Source organism: Hydra vulgaris, chromosome 13 (assembly GCF_038396675.1).
Source record: "Hydra vulgaris chromosome 13, alternate assembly HydraT2T_AEP".
Classification (NCBI taxonomy): Eukaryota; Metazoa; Cnidaria; class Hydrozoa; order Anthoathecata; family Hydridae; genus Hydra; species Hydra vulgaris.
Genome location: NC_088932.1, coordinates 22,339,473 through 22,362,310, shown reverse-complemented (window position 1 = coordinate 22,362,310; position 22,838 = coordinate 22,339,473). Strand labels below are relative to the sequence as shown.

Sequence of the window (22,838 nt, the reverse complement as noted above, 5' to 3'; positions counted from 1 at the left end):
CCAATAAAACATTTTGCAAAACATTAAAAACGAAAAAAGCGTTTAGCTGTTTCAACATATCCATGCTACATAACTTAAACAGTTTAATGAAACATTTAAAAAGTTTTAATTACTTTTGTTTTGTACATAAAAAAAAAGAAGCAGAAATATAAAAAAAAAAAAGAAAAAAGAAAAAGTTAAAAATGTATATTAGGGGAATCAGATTTTGAGTACTAAAAAAATTTTAAATCTTATCCAAAAATTTAAACTAAGTGAAAAAAATAAAAAGAATACGAAGAAGTTATAAAAAAAAACTTGTTAAATAAATAATTAACTACCTATTTATAGGATACCACAAAAAATACCACTTATAGGATACCACAAAAAATAAGTTTCCAAAGAAAAAAAATGTTTCTATTTTAAAAATTAAAACTGAAATTTAACAAGTAATTAATTTATGGATGCATAAATTATATAAAGGTTTTTATGCTTTTGCTTTCATTGCTTTTATTGATTAAATATTTACACCTGATCAAACATTTTTATGACTTTTAACTAAAAAATATATATATATGAATTATATATACATATTTTTTAAATATATATATATATATATATATGTATGAAAAAAAAAATGAATATATATATGAAACTAAAAATATATATGTTTGAATAATCACGAATTTGAAGTGTGTAACCGCAATATATTCTCTAATTAATAGTAAATTTTGCTATTGTAAAGTCATTTGTGCTCAACAATTTAGTTTTAAAAACATTAACTATAAATAGCATTATTATTTATTTATTTTTATGTTATTGTAAGTTTGTAATGCTAACAACTTACGATTGAATGTATGATAGAAATAATGAGAAGGAATGAAATATATACTAAGTATAAAACAACAGATCTTAAAAAAAAAGGATGTGGAAAGATAAAGCTGCTTGTCACCATGATGATAAAGTTGTTTATCATCATGCAATGTATGTTACAATTTTTTTTTCTAAGCTGTACTCAAGTTTATGTATTTTAAACAAAACAGGAAACCGATATTTTTCATATCTAATGTTTTCATGATCTTTTCTTTGTATTGTTTTAAATATCTCTTTAACTGATTTCTCGATATACAGAGACAAAGTTTATTTTTTACTTTTTAAATATTAGTGTGTAAACCAATATAAAAAAAAATTAACATTGTTTGATATTGATTTTTGCTATTTTTTTTAACTGCTTGTTACTTATAGTTGCATTCTTACTCAATGTTTTTCTTTTCTTTTCAGTGATAATTTGTATTAATCTATTGTTTCAATCAGTTATATGTCAGTTATAACCATTTATAACAACATTGAGGTCAAAGAAATAGTAACTTGAGATAACGTTAATCTAATAATTAATCATAAAAATGAATGAAATTATAAAAGGGAATTATAAAAAGACGGGTGTATAAAAAAAAGCAAATGCTCACAAGCAATTGCTTTTGTGTATAAGTAAAAGCTAAACTCAATGCTTTTGTGTATAAGTAAAAGCTAAACTCAATGCAACTGAGGCAAAGAACGAACTCGTAAAAAATTAAATATGCAAACAAATAAATTCGTAAGTAATGGCAAAATATTTGAAATAACTAGAACGTCTCTGTAATAACAGATTTGCAGGAGATATATCAATATAATTATGTAGACATTTTGGAGCACCTGTTTGATGTTATTTTTGAACTTAATTGTAATTTAAAACTTTTGTGTCGGTATATTTATGAGCAATATGCTATTTTTAAAAGAAGCTGAAATAAATTATGTAATATGTATGTCGTGTAAACTATGTAATATAAATTATGTAGTATGTTTTTTGAGGTGCTAGCAACAAAAGTATTATGTTCTGATACATTACTGAAGCAATAATAGATATTTGTATCGACTGTTCAAAGATATATACATATATTTTTTATAACAATAACTTAAAAAAAAATATTTTTTAAGTAAGTTAAAAGTAACATATGTAAATTGTTGTTACAAAAAAAAATAAAACCATGCCAATTATTTTCTTGAAAGCAGCATTTACTAATGAAGGTACTATATTTTTTACAGCATATAGTCACGGTAAAAGCAATTGGATAAAAATACATCTATAAAATTTTGATTTTGCTCTTAAGCAATTGCTTCCGCTATGGAGTAAATGTTTTACGTCACTACCAATAGAAATTGTTTGTTTTTAGTTTTAAAAAATGGCTGCTTTTAGTTAAAATCAGACTGATAATAATTCTAACCAAAATGAAAATAATGAATAATTAATGCGAAGTATAGTTTTTTATTATTTTCATTTATATATTTTTAACTTTTCATATAAAAGAAATATATATGATAATTTAAAAACAACGTAGCAAAGTAATAAAATGAATGTCCAATTATCAAAAACAAAACAAAAAGCAACTACTATATGCTTGTTAAATAAGAAGCAATTGGTCGCTGTTTTTTGAGATATAGCTTTTTTATTAACGCACTTCTCTCATATGTAACAATTTATAACAGCATTGAGTAATAGTTCAAAGTAAAAATAAAAAGTTAAAATATAAAAATATATAAAAAGCTAGTTAAAATATTAATGATTTACGGAAACGGCGGGCAACCTTTCAAATATGCAATGATTCCTGAGCACTCAAAGAATACAGTGCAATCAGAAAGATGAGGGTAGATTCCATCATTATGGAACGGTAGTATTATGTTATATTAAATTTCCGTAAAGAATATAAATCTTGTGATAAAAGTACGCAACATTTGACTTTAAAACCTCATAAAACACGTGATAAATTCGATTAAAACTGCCCGGGAAATAAACGTTTTTGATTTACTCCTGGTCATGAAAAACACGTGTCTACACAGTTTTTTCCAAAAATGAAATTAGATGTGCCGGCTGAACAATAATGTATTCTATATATTAGATGTCTAGCTTCGATCTGAAAAGTGAAGCCGCTTTTGCTCTAATTTGAAATGGCTTCCACAACATTAACTATAATCTTTTGCTCTTTTTACAAATGGCGGATTAAATTTGTATACAAAAAAAGCCGCTTCACTTTTCGTCCAGTAAAGTTCATTGCGGCTGGGTTGTCCATTATAGTAAAATATTTTCAGTGATCAAGTTTTGTAGTTTTTCACATGAAAAAGTTTTTGCTGTATTACTTCGTTATTCCTTTTTATCCTTTGAAATTACTATCCAATAAATAGGAGATCATACAGACATAATAATTATCGCCCTATATCAGTTCTTTCAGTTTTTTCAAAAATTTCAGAAAAAGTTAAGTTTAATCGGATTTACATCTATCTAATTAATAACAAAATCTCCTGCAAAAACCAATTTGGTTTTAAAAAAAAATAATTCAACAGAACATGCTATTCTCCAACTTACGCGCAAAATCTCAGAATCTTTTAAAAAATCTCACTTCACATTGGGATTATTTATTGACTTATCTAAAGCTTTTGATACCGTCAACCATCAAATACTAATAAAAAATAATAAAAAAATTATCATCATATGAAATAAAAGATAACACCCTCAGTTGGTTAAAAAGCAATCTTACAAATTGTAACCAATATACTTATAATAAAGAATCCAAGTATTAAAGTCTCAAGTATTAAATAATAGAATGTGTGGTGTTTCACAAGGCAAAGAGAAGAGGTCCAAGGATGGACCTCTTTCGCAGACAAAACAAATTTACTTCTTGTTAACGAAATATTAATATTCTTTTTTGAAAAATATGACAAATAAATTTAAAAAAACTTCAGATTGGTTCAAAATAAATAGAATATCTCTTAACATAACTAAAACTAAATGGACACTTTTTTATCCACTCTATAAAAAACATAGAATACCACAACTGTTGCATGAACTCTACACTGACAAAGTGATCATAAAGAAAAAAAAAAACTTACTAGGAACCTATATTTAAGAAAATTTAACTTGGAAACATCACATTAACATTATCTATTCTAGAGTTTCCAAATGCATCGGTATTCTATAAAAAGCTAGAAGCATATTAAATAAACGGCAGTTGACACAGTTGTACTATTCATTTGTTAACCGCCATATAAACCATGCAAGTATTTTATGGGGAAGCACTCAAATGACAAAACTTAAAACTCTTTTTAATCAGAACCATGCAGTTCGCGTAATAAACTTTATAAATCGTCTTACACACTCTGCCGCACTTCTTAAAGATATAAAAGCTTTTAATGTTTATCATTTTAATACTTTTAATATTTTATGCTTTATATATATATATATATATATATATATATATATATATATATATATATATATATATATATATATATATATATATATAAATTATATTTTTGTCTTTTAGAGTCAAAGGATATTCTTGAGCAGGTGAACTTTTTTTCTATCAAAGTGGCAAAAATTCTTTACAAAAATAAAGCGTCCTCTTAAAAAGTTTGAAGCTTCTTAATCTTTAAGGCATGTTGTTATAGCCCCCATAATTCAGGACAGATTTAAACTTTCTCTTCTTAGTTTTTAAATAATAAATACATTTACACAAAAAAACCTGTAAAATAGAACTAACAATTATGCCAGTTATTTTCTTTTCAAATAATTTACCCTTTCTGAGTCTCCCATGGGTATATGCGCCTTCTGCTAAATGCCTCATTTTAGCTTTGTCTATATTCCAGACCTTTCGAATGGTTGGCCAGAGAGTGAATATTTTTGAGACGGTTTGATTCAGAGTATAGTTATTAAAGCTAAAACTATCATAGAGCGCAACTAGAGAGGGTTTTAATCATGGGCGGAAACCTATTATTGATATTTTCAAACTTTACAGGGAAAAAAAATTAACAAATAATGCATTACTTTTACCAGATATAGTTACGTAGAGGAAATTTACAATTTTTAAATGTAAAAGTAAACAGCTTTTTCATGTGACTTACTTTTACAAGTAAAAGTAAATTACTTAGTGGTGTAATCTTCTTTTACATAACTTACTTTTGAAAGTAAAAAAACTTACATTATAAAGTAAAAGTCGTTTCAAAAAAATAAATTACTTATACGGAAATGTAAATTTACACGAAACGTTTTTAAAAACGTACTTTAAAAAGTTACTTAAGTAATTTACTTTTTGATAAAAATTTTACTCGTGAAAGTAAAAAAAAAGTAAGTAAAAGAGCCACCCTATTTGTTACTGAATTTTGTTAAACTTTTTTGTTATCGTTTTTGTTGTTTTACAAATTTTTATAACTTTATTGTAATATTACGTATTTATATTACATTATACTCGATAGGGGAGAGTGGGTAGAAGTGGGACAGCCTGAAATTTCTAATTAGGAGTAGTGCTTAAATACTGTTATTTTATGTAAACAATTAAATTTCTTCCCCTCTGTTTCGTAAAAATTACTTTATTTCCCTGCGTGCGCTAGAAACCCTAATTTTAAAATGTACCTTAAAAAATTGTTTACATAGGGGTAAAGTGGGACAGAAAAAAGAAATATTTATGCCCCGCTTCTTCCCGTTGCCATTTTATTATTTCGTTTCGTGTAAGCTCTCAAACATTTTTATGTCGATTAGGTGATTTTATGATTTTATCAGTTTCTACTTAATAACTCGTGTTAAAATGTTGTTTTAAATTTATTTGTCCCACTTCTACTCACGCTTGTCTCACTTTACCCCAATGGCACGGTTTCTCTAAAAGCAAAATTTTATATACTTAGTTAAAATTGGCTGGAAAACTAAGGGGTTTGAATAAGTGCCTAAATAAAGGTAAATAAAAAAAACTTAAAACGTAAAAACTTGTTTGGTTTAGTTTATACATCAAGTAAAAAAGATATTGCAATTACCCAAAAAAAATTTACGTGTCCCACATCTCCCCACTCTCCCCTACTAAAAAGCATTGTAAAGAGCCTCATGATGAGATCTTCATGATCTTCTGGAAGTCCTGCCGCTAAATTTGTAATTTGTTAAAACTTGAATTATTAATATTATCTGTTGACAAAAAAAAAAAAATCCCAACAGATTAAAAATGTCTTAATAAATACAAGACGTTTGAACACGTGTTTATAGTGATTGATATTTTTGGCTGCTTTTTTAAAAGGTGTAGGGTTGTGCAATATCTATACATAACTTTAACGCTTACATAAAAATATAGATTTTAAATATTTTATAATTTAAAAATATTTAAAATGCTTGAATAATGAATTTAAATTTTGAATAAATATTTCTGAAATGTTTTTTAATTACATAAATAATTCGCTGTCAATAAAATATGGTGCTTTAACCATAAATCATTTGTTTTGTTTAAATTTTGCATCTTTGACGAATCTAACAAATAAATTGTCCTGAGCAGTTATTTCAGTATTCAGAGACTTAAAAGAAATCAATTTTTGCACACCATTTTTAAAGCAGATTACATGTAACTGAAACACTTAAAATTATAAAATCTGTAAAGATTTATATAATGTCTGTATAATTATATATTATCTGTATAATTATATAATATCTGTAGATAATTCCGCAGATAATTAAATGGTATCTGTAGATAATTATATAATATCTGTAGATTATTCAAATGCAAATAAATAAGTTTTGTTTGTAGAATAGTAAATTAGTATAAACTCAGTAATCTCAAAGGTAAAAGATTACTACATCTGTCCAACAACATCTGTAGAGTAGTCTAATATCATCTGTACACTTTTGGCCAAGATCATCTGTACTTTTTTTTACCCTAACAACATCTGTTGAATATTATCTGAAAATTCAACGACCCCTAATAACATCTTTAGGAAGATGTAACTGCATCTGGTAATTTTTCTCTAACAAAAATGTTCCAAATGTTAACACTTGGAATTATTTTCTCCAAATGTAGTTACATTCGAAGAAATTCCTCTACGTAACTATATCTGGTAAAAGTAATGCATTATTTGTTAATTTTTTTTCCAGATGTAATTACATTTGGAAAAAATCCAATACGAAACAACATAAAAGTCCTAAATGTAACAACAACTGGTTAAAATAATGTATTATTAGTTAATTATTTTTTCCAGATGTTACAACTGCACTATTAATTATAAGTTAATTAGATTAGGTTATAATTAATAGTTCAGTTGCCGTTTAACATATAATTAATCACATTTATAGTAAACTTTTGCTCAACAACTATTGGGAGGAGGGGATCTAAAATTGAATATTTTATGTTAAACCATTTATTCTTAAATAATTTTTTACAAAAGTTTAATAAACAGTTCAGTTTTCGATTTTTTTATTATTTTTATTTTTTATTTTGTGTGTGTGTGTGTGTGTGTGTGTGTGTGTGTGTGTGTGTGTGTGTGTGTGTGTGTGTGTGTGTGTGTGTGTGTGTGTGTGTGTGTGTGTGTGTGTGTCTGTGTGTGTGTGTGTGTGCAACTTTATATTAAATTTATGCAATTTAAATTTTGATAAGATAAATTTGAATTAAATAAAAATACGTTTAAACAAAAAGTAAGTTTTATTTAGCGTAAACATTTACTTTTACTTTACTCCGATAGAAAATACTTTGCAAATAATTTTGTAAACTAAATTTAGATACCGAATAAAATGAAAAAATTTGCAACAAGAAGTAACTAATTAGTTTTAAATCAAAATTAAGAAACGTCTATAGAAGTTAGTTGACGAATTTTATCTTACAAAGTTTTCCTCATGGTTGTTCTTCCACTTATTTTTAATGAAGTCAAGGATAAGTTTTCTTTTGTAAATTTTTATTAAATAAAGTTTAGTAGTCGTGGAAGCAGCTCGTATATGAAACATTATTGTTATTATTATAGTTGCAGCCTTAAAATATACATACAATATATACATACAGATAGGAGGGAAAACACCCTAGTATAAACAACCAGTTTTATAAATATTCGTTCCGAATTTTATCCCCAACCAGTGCTCTAGTCTAATTTTGAAAGAAATTACAGTTGAGTAGAAAGTTACTTGCTTGGGTAGTTCGTTCCAGTATTTTGTGTCTTGGAAGTAGGAATGCGAATCCTAAAAAAGACATCGGATTTGAAAGTCACAAAAAAATTACTTCTTTCTAGTTTTTGGTATCCAGGAGCTTAAAAAATATAAAAAAAGCTTATGGGCTACTAATGGGGAAAGAATCATGAATTATAGGTAAGAAGAAAAATTAATTTTTGAACCTGGAGTCTTTAGGTAGAATGGCGGCAAGGACTCCGAGATTCCTGGACTCTGGGCTTAAAAACAATAAATTCCAAGTCATTAAATCTCACAAATTTTTTTCTAATAGCAGATCATTAATCAGCCAACATGTTTAGAGCTTCTGGACAACAGAGACCATGAAATAATAAAGTTAAAAAGCCGGAGTCCTTTTGGGACTCCGCATCCCTGCTTGGAAGATAGCTTGGAACAAACTCTCGCCTTATTATAAGATCGTGACCACGTGAAAAGACGTTAATAAATTTTGATTGATCAAATCGATATATTAGTTTAAAGATTTGAATAAGATCGCATAGTCGAAATAAAATGAAATAGATCGCATTTGCTCAAGTTGCAATTTATAAACTGACTTTTTACAAATACTATTTTGTTTGATAATTGTAATGTAGTTGCACAGATGTTATTACACTTTGATAATTTAAAAGATGTAACTGTATCGGTAATATTCACTTAATTTTTGCACAGATTTATTAGATGAAATTTCACATATTTTTGAACAGATGTTATTATAATTCAATGTATTTACAGATGTTGTTGGACAGATGTTATTAGACATGACAAAAACTGATGTTTTTACCCTGACCCATCTCTAATCATTGCAACTTTTTTTAAGTAATTTTTATTTCACATAAGAGTAAACAAACTCAGGTTTAAAGTTTGCGTTTATTTACGCTAATGTTTGAGTTTCCACTAATCTTTATTTCTACAGACAACGGGTATGGGAAGAAAAAAATAGTTTTTCTTTTCAGAATTTCCGTTATTTATACTTTGGAAAAAAGTTAACTTTTTAATAACGCTAACAACAACTTTATCAATTAATTTTAATTTTTCATTAAAAAATTGTTTTAGATTTTTTTCAACAATTTAAATCAAGTCAATAGTTAATTAAATTTAAATATAACTATAAATATAAACTTAAATATAACATCATTCGTACAACAATCATTCATACCATTGGCTAGACCGAAAGAAAAGTTTTTGCCTTGTCGAGTTCAGGTTTTAATTTAATGAGTTCTAAGCTTACTCATTTTTTTATTACATGTAGTAAGTGATGTGATCAGATGATAAATTGGATCTTTTGAATTGCGCACAGTTTTTTATATCTGGTTTCTATCCAACTTTTAACTTTACGAGTTTTTTCTTTTAAAAAATACATCATTACAATAGCTTTATAATGCAATATACATAGTTTAAGTATTTAAAAAACCCTTAATTCTTGCATATTTTTAACGGAATCTGAGAACACGTTCATTTTTGGCATTTAAAAGTATGCCTCCTATACTACCACATGGAGATATGCCATGATTGGTTGCAAAAAGATTTCATTCTGCTTTTATGGTTAAATCAATTAATTGCATACATGCTATGCTAAAATCAATTAAACGCACAAATTTTAAAACTTTTTTAATAATTAGTGCAATCATTTAAAAAATTGCCAATTTTCTGCGGCATTTTAATTCACAAAATTTATAATAATACTTTGTTCTTTATGCACCATCAATCATCATCAACATCATGGATTATACCAATAAAGATAATTTGAAACAACCTGTGCAAAATAAACTGCTTAATTTGTTCAAATTTGTAACTAAATACATACTGTTTTAAATATCTATTAATTTGAAAAGACAAGTTGTTAAGTAAAAAATTACCTTTGTGTTTCCATTGTTTGTAATTGATGTTTTAATTAGTCTCGTTAGAAATACATCTGTTAAACAACCTTTTAAAATGATAATTAACGGAGGGATACCAATGCATTAAACATTATACAAGTTCAATATTCGGATTATATAATACATCAATTTTTATGTATGATACATGGGGTATCATCCATAGATATTTTTGGATCATATACTCCGAATGTTGAATTGGTTTACGGAAATTTTAACACATTTTTTTATACTTCATGCAAGTGCTAAGCAATTGTATAATTTTATTTGATTTTTTTTTTAGTTATTGTTAAAGTGTTCCAAGAAAACCAAACAGTCTTGTCACAAAGCATAGAGAAGCAGCATTTAACTAGGAAGTTCACGCTGCCCTCCTTCTCAATGTCAATTATATGACTAGGGCTGACATCAAACCTCGGACTAAAACACTATTCACTTACCTTTTTTGACTTGATTTCTTGTTTGTTTAAGGTTTTCATAAGTTGCATACAAGTTATATCAAAAACAACTTTCTTATCAATGAATAAAAGTCAATTATACAACTGTTTTAATTTACAAACCTTTATCAAAATTTAAAATCAATTATGCAACTGTGATTTACAGCTAAAAATTGATTGTAAAACGTCACCTATTTGCAATTTAAATTTTTGAGATGACGTTATGACTAGAGTTGAGCTTTTACCGACTTTTAAATTTACCGGTAAAACGGTAAAAAAAATCAAAATTTACCGGTAAAATCGGTAAAAAATAAAAAGGCATAAACAGAAGACCATAAAATGCAGTAATAAGTAAATAAAACACATTAATGTTAGTTTTGAGATTTATTTTTGGATAAAAAATGAGCTTTGAGAAAACAAAGTGTATCAAGTAAGTCGTCACTCATTCTGCATCGAATTTTTGTCACAAATAATCCAGCGGCAGAAAAGGCTCGCTCAGATTCGACACTTGTTGGTGGGATGGTTTCTAGTGCATTGAACAAAAGTTCAGGGTTTGCAGTTTTCTTTCCGGTCGCTTCATAGACCAACATTTCTTTTGAAATGGCCTTGAATTCATTGTTTGAATTGTGTCGCTGTTTTTTGGCCGAATGCTGAATTGCTTCCTCGAGTTCCTCTTCAAGAGAAAGTGGATTTTCGTCAAGAGTTTCTGAGCCATGCACTTCTTGAATAAACTCCAGGTCATCTGGATTTGTTGGAAAAAGCCTAGACAGCAAGTTTTTGGCGGTCTTTTGAAGTACAGACCTCGGAGGCATATTGAAAACTTTATGCTCTTCAATGTCGGACAAGCATTCTGGATTGGAAAGATATCTGTACAAGCTTACAAGATTGCTCTGCCTTCTCTCTTCAAAACGTCTCAAAATTGCACTCTTCATTGCAATGCAAAGAGGTGAATCTTGTTGTTTCAGCCTGTTCACAAGAAACTTGAAAATTCCTTCAGCAGTAAGAAGAGTTGCATTTTGTCGGCAAAGTGCTTCTGCTGCTAATTTGACTGGTTCAAGAGCAGCAACAATGTCGGATAAAATGTCTTCTTCATCATCACTGCAAATCAAATGTGGAGAAATTTCCCTCAATACTTTTCTGATTAAATGTTTGACTTTGAGGATCTGTTGAATCATTGACAGCAGACTGTTCCATCTTGATCTGCAGTCAAGGATAAGTGAAACCTCTTTTCCGTGCACTTTCTTAATTTCTTCTTAAAGAACGTCATTTTTGACGGGCGATTTTCGAAATAATTTGACAATTTTTCTGACTTTTGTGATGACTGACTGCAAGTGAACTTTCACTTTTGGAATGTTTCATCCATAGCGGCACCAAGAAAACTGACTTCGGTGTCAGTTCATTCAGATTCACTGCAGTCACTGCAGACTTCGTCGTCGTCGCTTGTTTCATCAAATGAGTTTTGTTGGATTTGTTGAGAAAGCTTCTCGTACAGCACTTCTTGAACGGCCAGTGCATTCCGTGGGTTTGATGCTCGGTTGGAACCAGTTTTCCGAACTTAACCATCATGGAAGCTCCGTCAGTAACTGAGCAGACAATGCTGTCGTCTAGTTTCAACCCAAATTCTGCCACTTTTTCAGTGACAACAGCTGCAGCTTTTTCAGCCGGCAGAGATCCGGAAATTTGAGTCAAGCCCAGATTCCAGTGATTGTTTTTTTGATGAATATTAATACTCATGTACCTTCGATTTTTCAAAGAAGTGTACTCATCCAGTGTAATTAAAAAGCGTTTTCCCATTGTCACTAAAGAATTGAAAGTGTTTTTAAGGTCATTCCTTACGCCAGTTGCAAACTTTTTAACTGACTGGATTGCTTGTTTGAGATTTTTTGGGAAATCATAACCTTTTTCAGACATTGCAGATCGAATGAAAGAGCTGTTAACAATGGCATTGAAACTAAATCCATCCAGTGCTGTAAGTCTTGAAATCACTTCTTCAATTGATTGCTTTTGAAAAAAAGTTGAAATCTTAGGCCTTTTTGATTGTGATGCAGCTTTTGGTGTCACTTTTTCCTGTGTTTCCTTTTTGATTCCATGTTTCTTGTCTAAGTGATACCACATTCCAGTTGTGGAACTTGTGTATTGACTTGTATTTCCACAAATTTTGCAAGTAACTGTTTTCCCTTTGTTTAAGGTGTAGTGTTTCCAAGCGTCCGACATTTTGCCAAAACGCAAATCAAATTTAGTGATAAAGACCACAATAAATATGAATGATGAAGACTTTGCAATGACATCGCAAATGGCGGTCGCTTTTTTGATACGGTGAAAAAGAAAGAAAAAAGAATCATTTAGAAAAAAACAAAAACTATTAGAAGTAAAAAAGAAAAAAATATATATATTAAAGAATAAATGAAAGCATTAACAAAATTAAGCCAAAAGAAAAAAAAAGAAAAAAAAATGTCAATCAAATACAACAAAAAGATATCTTTAAATTAAAATGTATGAAAAAAAAAAAAAGAAGTTAAACGCTAAACAAAGTTTAGAAAAATATGGAACGTTTTTATAAATTTGAAAAGTCGAAGATGTAACAAAAATATATACTTTTTAAAATTTATTTCTATGTTTAAATGTTGTGTAATTTTATTTTTTCTGTGATTTTGTCCCTATTTTTATGTTTTTTAATATTATGATATATGTTTTGTTTTGTGTGAGTGTGTGTGTGTGTGTGTGTGTGTTTGTGTGTGTGAGTGTGTGTGTGTTTGTATTGTGTTTTAATGTTCCTGATTTTCTCGTTTGTTGACTTTCCCTATACATTTTTACCCACCTAATCTATTTTTATCTGTTAGTTGGAGATTTTAATTATTTTATATTAGAGTGTGAGGTGTTTATTTTAAGTTTTTTGAATTATTATTGTAACGGTTGTATTCTAGTAGTATTGATTATAGTTGTTAGTGTTATTATTATTTTTATTTTTTATATTCAGTCTAGTTTTTCTTTATTTTTTTTTTTTTTTTTTTTTTTTGTTGTTTATTATAATTTTTTGTATCTAAGAAATCTCCTCGGATATACTTATTCTTTATTTTACTTTTTATATATGGTTAAGTATTTAAAACTATTTAATTCTTTCTGTTTATTTTAGTTAATTGGTTTTATTTAGTGTAATTTTATAAATATTATACTCAATATATTATTTTTTATGATTATAATGTTATCATTATTATTAATTCATTGTTCATCATTTTTTTTATTATTTGTGTTAAAAAATATTTTTTTATATCAACTTATAGGTATTTACATAATATTAGTTTTATAACTATTTGTAAATGACCGTGGATGTAATATCGTTTTCCAAAATACATTGATTGATAAATAAGTCACAAGAAAGTAAAAACGTTTTTCTTAAAGTGTTTAGACAAAACTAAACCAACAAAATCAATTTTCAAGCATAACAAACAACAGCTTTGTTGACAGGAAAATGAAAATTAAATTTTTAATTAAATTTTTAATTTATTGGTTGAGCCATTTCAAGCATTCTAAAACATTTTCAAGCATCCTTCAACGTTATTAAAAAAACAATATTTGCCGAAATTTACCGACATCATTTTACCGGTAAATCGGTAAAACAATTTTACCGATTTACCGGTAAATTTTCGGTAAAAGCTCAACCCCAGTTATGACAGGTTACGTTTTGCATGCCGCATAGTTGGTGAAACAACATAGTTTAAATTGACGAGATAAGAGGGCGGGTGAATAAAAAAAAGCAATTGCTTTTATTCAGTAGTTGGTCAGCTTTACGTGAATAAAAATTTCAGAAATTTTGCTTAAGTTTTTACTCACGTAAAGCTGAGCAAATACTGAGTAAATTACCTAACTTTACGTAAATAAAAATTTGTGTAAAACTGCTGAAGTTTTTTTTTACGTAAAAACTAACCGATTAATGAGTAAATGCAATTGCTTTTTTTTATTCACCCGGCCTAAGGACTTTGTTTATACTTTTATGTTGTTCTTCACCATATTTACAAGTTAATGCTAATTGAGCTGCCTTATTAAGATCAATAATTTGTAAAGTTTATTTTTAGCATGGTATGAAAACTTTTGACCCGAGCACACTTTAAACTTGAACTTCTTTCCATTTATGCTAAATAAGAATTGAAATATCTAATAAGTAAAAAAATAGTAATATCTAAATAATAGTAAATAGTAAAAAAAATTGAAATATCTAATAAAGTTTTTGTTTTTTTTAATTGTTACCGTAATTTCACTCTTGGAAAACTTATTCAATAGATTTTTTTGATTTTTTTAACTGTTTATTCTGTAAATTAAATTTCATTTTTTACAAGCATTTATTTTTTCCATCTAATATTTATGTCACTTTAAAATTATGCAAATTATGCATACTATTGAAATTTAAAATAAGCAAAGTATTGAATAAAACGATCAAGTTTAGTTCTAGTATTATTAAGAGTCACCAAGTTAACTCTATTGAATACAAAAATTTTGATTTTCAAATATTAAGTAAATTTATTCTTCAAAATCAGTAAAATTTAAAATACCATAACTTCTGTTTAAAATATCACAACTTCTGTCACATATGGATTAGCGAGTAACCTATGTCGTAAAACGTTATACCTAGTTGATTAAATTACTTTTCCTGATTATCTTTAAGTTGTTTGCTAAGCTCCAACCTATGTATTTATTAGTATATATTTATAATATATATAGAGATAGATTTAGATATGTATATAATGCAATAAAATCCTAATGTTACATTAGTCTCTCTGTATATATTAGTAATGTATATCAATATTAAACTTTGATTTTTAATTGGCCTCTGCAAAATGCTTGAGACTTGTAACATATTTGCGTAACACAACCTAAAGATTCCTCACGCAATATATAGTAAATTTATATATCCATTTTTATTTTATATATGTATATATATATATATATATATATATATATATATATATATATATATATATATATATATATATACTCTTATCTCTAATATCCTGTTTTATTTCCACGAGAATCACTATCAAGGTTTATTAATAACTAAACCAATATGTATCAGCATAAAACTTTGCTGAATTAATAATAGTTTACTTTTTTGGAGTCAATATTTAAATTTGAATGAAACCAGACAATTTTTATTTATACCATTTTTATCTTAAGATTTTAGGCATGATTAGTGTATGTTATGCTGCTAAAGTAGCAAAAAATCGTTTAACATGTATGCAGCTGTGTAAATCTTTTAGTTTAAAAGTTATTAACATACATCTGGGTTGTTTTTTTTAAGTAAGAGGTGGTCTTTTCATACTTCAACAAAGTATAAATAAATTTTGCGAAGCAATAGACCAAAAAATTGTTAGTACGGAATTATCACTCAGAAAGACACTTTCAATAAAGTGTTGAGTATTACTATTACAGTTTTGAAAAAAAATCAACAATATTTGATCCAGTAATTTGTAAAAATTAACTCAATATTTAAGTTAACTCGGAAAAATAAGTATTTCAAAGTAACCTGTGTAAATAAAAGTTACTTAGCAAACTAGTTTCAAACTAGTAATCGAGACAAGGTAACAAATCTATTGTAGGCAAAAGGTAACAAATCTATTGTAAGCAAAAACAAAATAATTTAAAAACTGCATTTTTGTAGCAAAATTTTTTTAAACAGTTGATGTTTTTAAATGTTTTTTTTTCCTTAAATTTACACTTTCAAAACTTTTTGAATATAATAATATCTTTGAAAGATGTCAGTTGGTTGAATAAGTATAAACGCCCTAAAAAGCACAACATAAACAAGTTCTTTAAGCGCAATCTCTGTATTTTTGTATTGGAGATGCCCCTTCCAGTTATTGTAAAGATCAAGGATGTGAAAAAGCGCAAAAGTATTTAATTGAACCGGTCTGAATGGTAAAAAAAAAAATTTCTGTGGTACCCCCTTAACATAATATTTACACGTCATCTAAATAAGTTTTTTTGCTAAAAATAATTTTTATTCTTTACTTTTTAACAGATTGTTTTTGTCAAAGTTATTATTTTAAAAAAGCATATTTTTAAAACGCATTAAACGATTTTGTTTCATGATTTTATTAAAAAAATAACATTAGAAAACCAGTTTTCTTATTTTTGATGTTAAATTTGTGATATTGCGATGTGTTATTGGGATGTTAAACTTGTAATATGTGTTGATTGGAATGTATATGGTGACTGAACTTATGAGATGGTAATGTAGATATATATATATATATATATATATATATATATATATATATATATATATATATATATATATATATATATATATATATATATATATATATATATATATATATATAACCTTTGGGTTGCATTACGCTCACATTGCCCAACTAATGATTCATAGAGCAAGTTGCAAGCTGTTTTCCTTGCAAATATGTTACAAGAATCAAACATTTTGCAGTGGGCAATTAAGAATCAAAGTTTACATACTGGTATACATAAGTAATTTACTATTGATATATCAATCTAATTATCTAACTATTTTTCTATGTGTCCGAACTTATGAGATAGTATTTTCTATGTGTCCGAACTTATGAGATGGTATTTTCTATGTGTCCGAACTTATGAGATGGTATTTTCTATGTGTCCGAACTTATGTGATAGTATTGTAAGTTCAGTTTTTTAAATGTATCTTTTTGTTTTTGTAAAATAAATTAGCAATAAAATGCAAAATTTAAAAAAAATTTTAAAATGTAAACTTATATTTAAGATATAAATGTTAAAAGTTTAAGTGAACGAACTTTGCGGTTTTACGGTATAAACATACGTGTAAGTATTTATTTAAAAATGTGAAAGGAATGTATAGATGGTTTCGTGTTAATATCAAAGTGAATCATAAAAATATCAAATCAGTTAAAAATTAAATAGAATATAAATATTATACTTCTTATAACTTTAGAGTTAAACGAAATTTATTCTAAATAATTTCTTATAACTCAAAAATTACAAGAAATAAAAATACGATAAGTTCCTTTAAATATAAGAATTTTTTTTTTTTTTCATAAGATTTATTTTATAAGAAGTTATTTTTATTGTAGTAATAATATGAAATTGAAATCAAAAGAAAATTTGAACGAGAGTAAAAAAACAAGGGAAAGGATTAAACATCTAGAAGAATACTATGAAGAACATATAAATGAAACATTACCAGAAAATCATCACAGAGCAGACGTAACGTCATTAAATAGAATGCTAGCTTATTTTGATGCTGTAATGGCAGCTTGTGCAACATTTCTTGCAATTCCATTAAAAAACATTGAACATGAAGACAACAATTTATTTTCTGACTTTATTCATTTAATTTCCGTCAACCTTATTGAATACTTTGTTGGATTTCATATTGTTCTTTCAGTTTGGGAAAACATGAACACTCGAGCAATTGTAATAAAACGTGCAGATGATTATGTTTTGGCATTTGTCATTTTTGAAATATTGGTAACTTCGTTTCTTCCTTTTTCTTTGGCTTTGCAAGGCCATTACCCTCATGAGAAAGTTTCATTTTTATCAACGTGCGTTGTGTTGGGAATTCTTCAAGTAATAGATGTTTCAATAGTTTTGTATGCAATTCATTCACCAAATCTACTTCATGTTGATTTAAAAAATTGGACAAAGCTTGAACTCCGTGAATTAACATTCATAATGCTTTTTAGACCATTAGTAAGCTTGTTTTTGCTTATAATTGCTGGTGCTTCCGTTCTAGTTCACTATGGTGTGTCTTGGGCTTTCATTGCACTGTTGATCATTGTACCCTTAATACGCAAATTTTATTGGTTTGTTCGTAGACGTATAAAACACTTTGAAGAAACAGAAAAAAATCAATTTTTAGAGCATTTTTCTAAGGGTAATGTTCCTAAAGAACGAGTTGAAATTATGAGCGATGCAGCTGTTGCCGTTGTTGCTTGTATACTTATACTCGAGATAACTGGTGAAGGGTTTCCCACTAGAGAAGATGTTAACAAATTTGGTCTTAGCAACAAGTTAACTGATATGACTTCTGAATTTTTTACGTATATTGCTTCATTTTGCTTGGTTTCTGCTCTATGGTACGTCAACCATGCTGTTTTACATTTGATAAAAACTGTTAACGTTATTATGTTACTCTTTCAAAAAATATTTCTTTCGTTTTGTTGTCTTTGCCCATTGGCAGGAAGCATTGTATTGCGATTTGCAATTAAACGCAATCATGAGTCTAACATTGCTATCCGTTATTCAGCCATGATTATTTTTCTTTCAAGTATTGCAAACTTTTTTATTTTTTTGTACGGGTTGCTCACTGGAGAAAAATACTTCCACAAATGGGCTTCAATTAAAAATTTTAAAATAAACAAACGTCAACAGCTTTATTCGCTAGCTAAAGCAATCAACTTGCCTTTTTGGTCTTTATTTTGCGCTTTAGGAAGTTTGGGATCTCCTACTTCATCAGTTTACATACTGTATGCAACATTTGCTGCAGCACCATGTTTTTTTTTTGCTTCAAAAATAATTCTGATGAACCACGTGGGTAAGTTTCCAACATATTTTTTAAGTGAAGATTCTTTTAGCGAAGGTAATAAAACAGGAAATACAAGCAAAGAGAAAGATTTGCAAACTAATTCCTTTTCTTCTTCTCATCTTGGTAGTTACGTGACGTAACTTACATCAAAAGAAACGTGACGTAACTTACATCAAAAGAAATGAGAGCTTATAAAAATTATAACTTTTAAAATCAGAATACTTTGAGGAATTAGTAACGTAAAAACATTTTTTTATTTATATATTGTAAATATTGAATACACAAATTATACAAAAAAATTATTTGCTGCATGTGTTACATCACAATAGTGTAATAATTAGTGGACCAAAGGGCATGAAATAAACTTTTTTTTTAATATGTAGATGAATGATTTGAGAGTTTAAAGTTTGTTGTTTCAGCGTTTTTAAAATCCTTCAAATTATTAGATATGTTCAAGTATGTTTATATGATATATAAACATATTTATATGTTTATATAGATACGTTTCAACTTCGAGGGGAAGTTTTAAGAAGCGGAGGGTATTGTAGGGGACGAAGGCGTTTGTTTTTTCAGGAAGTCGGCATTTGGCATATATTGGTCAGCAGATTTTTTAAAAAAGCAGTCAGCGGTTTTCGAAGGTTCTTCCACCTTCCTCCTCCCCTCCCTCCTTCTTCCCTCCCCCCTCCTCCCTCCACTCACATTTTATTTCTAGAATCGCCTCTGATTGTAGTCTCACATTAAAATATTTTTTATATATTTTAGCTTAAATGAGCAGAGACTTTTTTTCATTGTTTGTTTTACTGTAATGTTTTTCAGATCAAATTTTTTCTCCAAAAAATGTATTGTAAAACCATAGTTAAAATAAATAATAAATCCATTTTCATCTAATGAATTATCTAAATAAACTTTAATTAAACTAAATTATTTTTAAACTAAACTGTCAATTAAATCATGGCAAATTAAATGTAGTTACTACTTTTAATTTTTAATTATTCAAAAAAATTTTAATCTCAAAATTAAATTTCAAAAAATATTAATATAATAAATATAATAAATAAAATATAAATAAATAAGAATCTCAAAAAATAAAAATTTTAATCTCATAAGTAAAGTAACGAAAGTAGCTTAAACAGTTTTCAATTTAGAATTTACTTGGAAGTTATTTAACTCTAATACAAAAAATTTCAGATAGAGGAGAATTCCCGAAATTAAAGTGCCTTAATCGGAACACATTTATGGAACACCCTTTGGAAATAAATCCCTTGTGGTTGTGTTTTTCTAGTAAAAGGCCTTATTTTTTACGTTTTGAGAGATTTTAAAATTTATCCTTCAAAATGAACATGCACAATCAATTTAAAGCTTTTTTTAACAGTTTATTTTACCAGGGCAATATTAATTCTACAAATGTTTTGAACGAATCGTTCAAACTATCAATGTAAAAACAAAAAAAAATTTTAATTGAATTTTTTAATTTTACTGGGTTGTTTTTTTTATAATTAAGAAAGCTATTAAGTAACCATTAGGGATTTAATGTAAAAAACTCGTTGCCATAACTAGAACAAAATTTCTAATAACAGTTCAATAAATTATATTATATAATTTATTGAACTGTTATTATAAAAATACACGCACACAGATTTAATAAATCTGTGTGCGTGTGTTTTTGTATGAATTTTTATTTATATTATGATATATATTTTTTATAATATATTTATATATATAACTTATGTAAATCGTTTTTTCAATATATTTATATACATGTGTGTATATAAATATATTGAAAATGTTTGTTTGTGTGTGTGTGTTTGTTTGTGTGTGTGTGCGTGTGTGTGTGTGTGTGTGTGTGTGTGTGTGTGTGTGTGTGTGTGTGTGTGTGTGTGTGTGTGTGTGTGTGTGTGTGTGTGTGTGTGTGTGTGTGTGTGTGTGTGTGTGTGTGTGTGTGTAATCAATTTATTTAGACTACTTATATTTAGTTGCATAAATAATATGAATCTTCATGCAAAAAAAATTTTGAATCAAAATGAAAGTGTCATTACTAAGAACAATCATAAGCATTTAGAAAAGTACTACGACGAGCATGTGGATAAAAAGTTGCCAGAGGATTATCATCGAGGAGATATAACGTCATTAAAAAGAATGCTTGCTTATTTTGATGCTATGATGGCGGCTTGTGCCACATTTCTTGTAGTTCCTATAAAAAATTTAGATTTACAAGAAAATACACAATCTTTGGTTCAGTTTATTGCCTCAATTTCCAGCGAATTGATTGAATACTTTGTGGGGTTTCAAATTGTTCTTACAATTTGGGAAAACATGAACAACCGAGCAATTGTAATAAAACGAGTTGATGATTTTATTTTGACGTTGGTAATATTTGAAATGCTGGTAACTTCTATTCTTCCTTTTTCTTTGGCATTGCAAGGACATTATCCTCGCGAGAAGGTTTCATTTTTAACAACTTGCGTAATTTTAGGTATACTTCAAATAATAGATATCGTTTTAGTTTTGTATGCCATACATTCGCCAAATCTACTCCATGTTAACTTAAAAAATTGGACAAAGTCTGAACTTTATGACCTAACTCTTATAATGGTTTTTAGACCATTAGTAAGTTTTTTTTTAATAATAATTGCTGGTGCATTTGTTTTAGTTCACTATGGTGTGTCTTGGGCTTTTATTGCATTGTTGATTATTATACCAACAATCCGAAAAATTTATTGGTTTGTTCGGAGACGAGTGAAAAAGTTGGAACTAACAGAAAGAAATCTTTTTTTGGAGCATTTTTGTAAAGGTAATATTCCAAAAGAACGAGTTGAAATAATGAGTGATGCAGCTGTTGCCATAGTTGCTTGTATACTTATTCTTGATATTACTGAAAAAAAATTCCCTTCGAAAGTAGACGTTAACAAACATGGCCTTATCTACGCGTTGAGGAACATGACTTCAGAGTTTTTTATCTATGTTGCTTCATTCTGCTTAGTTTCTGCCTTATGGTACGTTAACTATGCAGTTCTTCATTTATTTAAAACTGTTAATAGTATTATATTATACCTTCAAAAAGTATTTCTTTTATTTTGCTGCCTTTGTCCTTTAGCTGGGAATATGGTATTAATTATTGCAAATAAAGATGATAATGAAACCAATATTGCTATCCGTTATTCAGCTGGAATTATTTTTTTTTCAAGTATTTCAAACTTCTTTATTGTTGTATATGGTTTGCTTACCGGAGAGAAATACTTTCACGAATGGGCTTCAATTAAGCATTTCAAGAAAAACAAACGTGAACATTTTTACACTTTGGCTAAAGTTTTAAATTTACCATTTTGGTCAATATTTTGCTTTTTAGGAAGTTTCGGATCATCTTCTTCAGCAATTTATGTATTATACGTAACTTCCTTTGGTGCATCTTTTTCATTTTTTGCTTTTAAATTCATTTTTATGAATTACATCAGTAAAATAGCAACATACTTTTTACGTCAAAATTACCTTGTTAAAGAATATAAAGAAAGTTACGCGAGTAAAGAAATAAATTTGCGACAAGTGTCTTTTTTCACTGAACACCTTGATAATTACGTCATTAGGAACGAGAACTTTAATTAGATAACTACGTCATTAGAAACGAGAACTTTAATTAGAAAACTACGTCATTAAAAATAATAAGATTCATAAAACATATCATATTAAAAGAAGTAAAGTTTTTTCCCACGCAGTTTTATTAATTTTAATTTTTTTTATAAATATATTATAATAGTAAGCTGAAGTAGTTTTAAAAGTGGGAGTGAAATTATTGGTAATTAATTTAACTTTGACAGTGTATACTAGGGATGTGACTTTTTAGTAAATTTTGGTATCTCCAGTTTCCAATATAAAAAACAGATGAACTTTGGTTTGAATATAATTGAAAAGTCATTGGTTTTATTTAATTTTCGAAAAAAGTAACCCTCCATGACCCTTGATTACACACTGGCTCCCATATATTAGTGAATTTTTTTTTCTTTAAAAGTATATTAACCTGGGTCTCAAAAAAATCAGAA

General features: G+C 27.6%; 2 protein-coding genes across 4 annotated transcripts; both read left to right on the top strand.

Moving 5' to 3' along the window:
* Positions 1-823: 823 nt before the first annotated feature.
* Positions 824-19,111, top strand: LOC124815485 (endosomal/lysosomal proton channel TMEM175-like). Of its 2 annotated transcripts, none has more exons than XM_065815284.1 (2): positions 824-960; positions 17,351-19,111. In XM_065815284.1, the coding sequence occupies exons 1-2, from the start codon at positions 902-904 to the stop codon at positions 18,942-18,944; spliced, it is 1,653 nt and encodes a 550-aa protein (XP_065671356.1). In that variant the 5' UTR covers positions 824-901; the 3' UTR covers positions 18,945-19,111. The 2 variants fall into 2 exon arrangements, with proteins under 2 accessions (XP_065671356.1, XP_065671357.1); XM_065815285.1 differs by lacking the exon at positions 824-960 and adding an exon at positions 16,646-16,920.
* Positions 19,112-20,579: 1,468 nt separating this feature from the next.
* On the top strand, positions 20,580-22,511 carry LOC136071631 (endosomal/lysosomal proton channel TMEM175-like). Of its 2 annotated transcripts, none has more exons than XM_065815282.1 (2): positions 20,580-21,277; positions 21,455-22,511. In XM_065815282.1, exons 1-2 carry the CDS (start codon positions 20,791-20,793, stop codon positions 22,402-22,404), a joined length of 1,437 nt encoding a protein of 478 aa, XP_065671354.1. In that variant the 5' UTR covers positions 20,580-20,790; the 3' UTR covers positions 22,405-22,511. The 2 variants fall into 2 exon arrangements, with proteins under 2 accessions (XP_065671354.1, XP_065671355.1); XM_065815283.1 differs by having other exon boundaries at positions 20,581-21,797; positions 21,899-22,511.
* The last annotated feature ends 327 nt before the right edge of the window (positions 22,512-22,838 follow it).

Excerpts from the sequence above, each read along its gene's own strand:
- LOC124815485 (XM_065815284.1), top strand. The coding sequence starts at position 902 with ATGTGGAAAGATAAAGCTGCTTGTCACCATGATGATAAAGTTGTTTAT. Across the intron at positions 961-17,350 it reads GTTGTTTATCATCATGCAAT|TAATAATATGAAATTGAAAT; the intron begins GTATGTTACAAT and ends TTTTTATTGTAG.
- LOC136071631 (XM_065815282.1), top strand. The coding sequence starts at position 20,791 with ATGAATCTTCATGCAAAAAAAATTTTGAATCAAAATGAAAGTGTCATT. Across the intron at positions 21,278-21,454 it reads AACAACTTGCGTAATTTTAG|TTCACTATGGTGTGTCTTGG; the intron begins GTATACTTCAAA and ends CATTTGTTTTAG.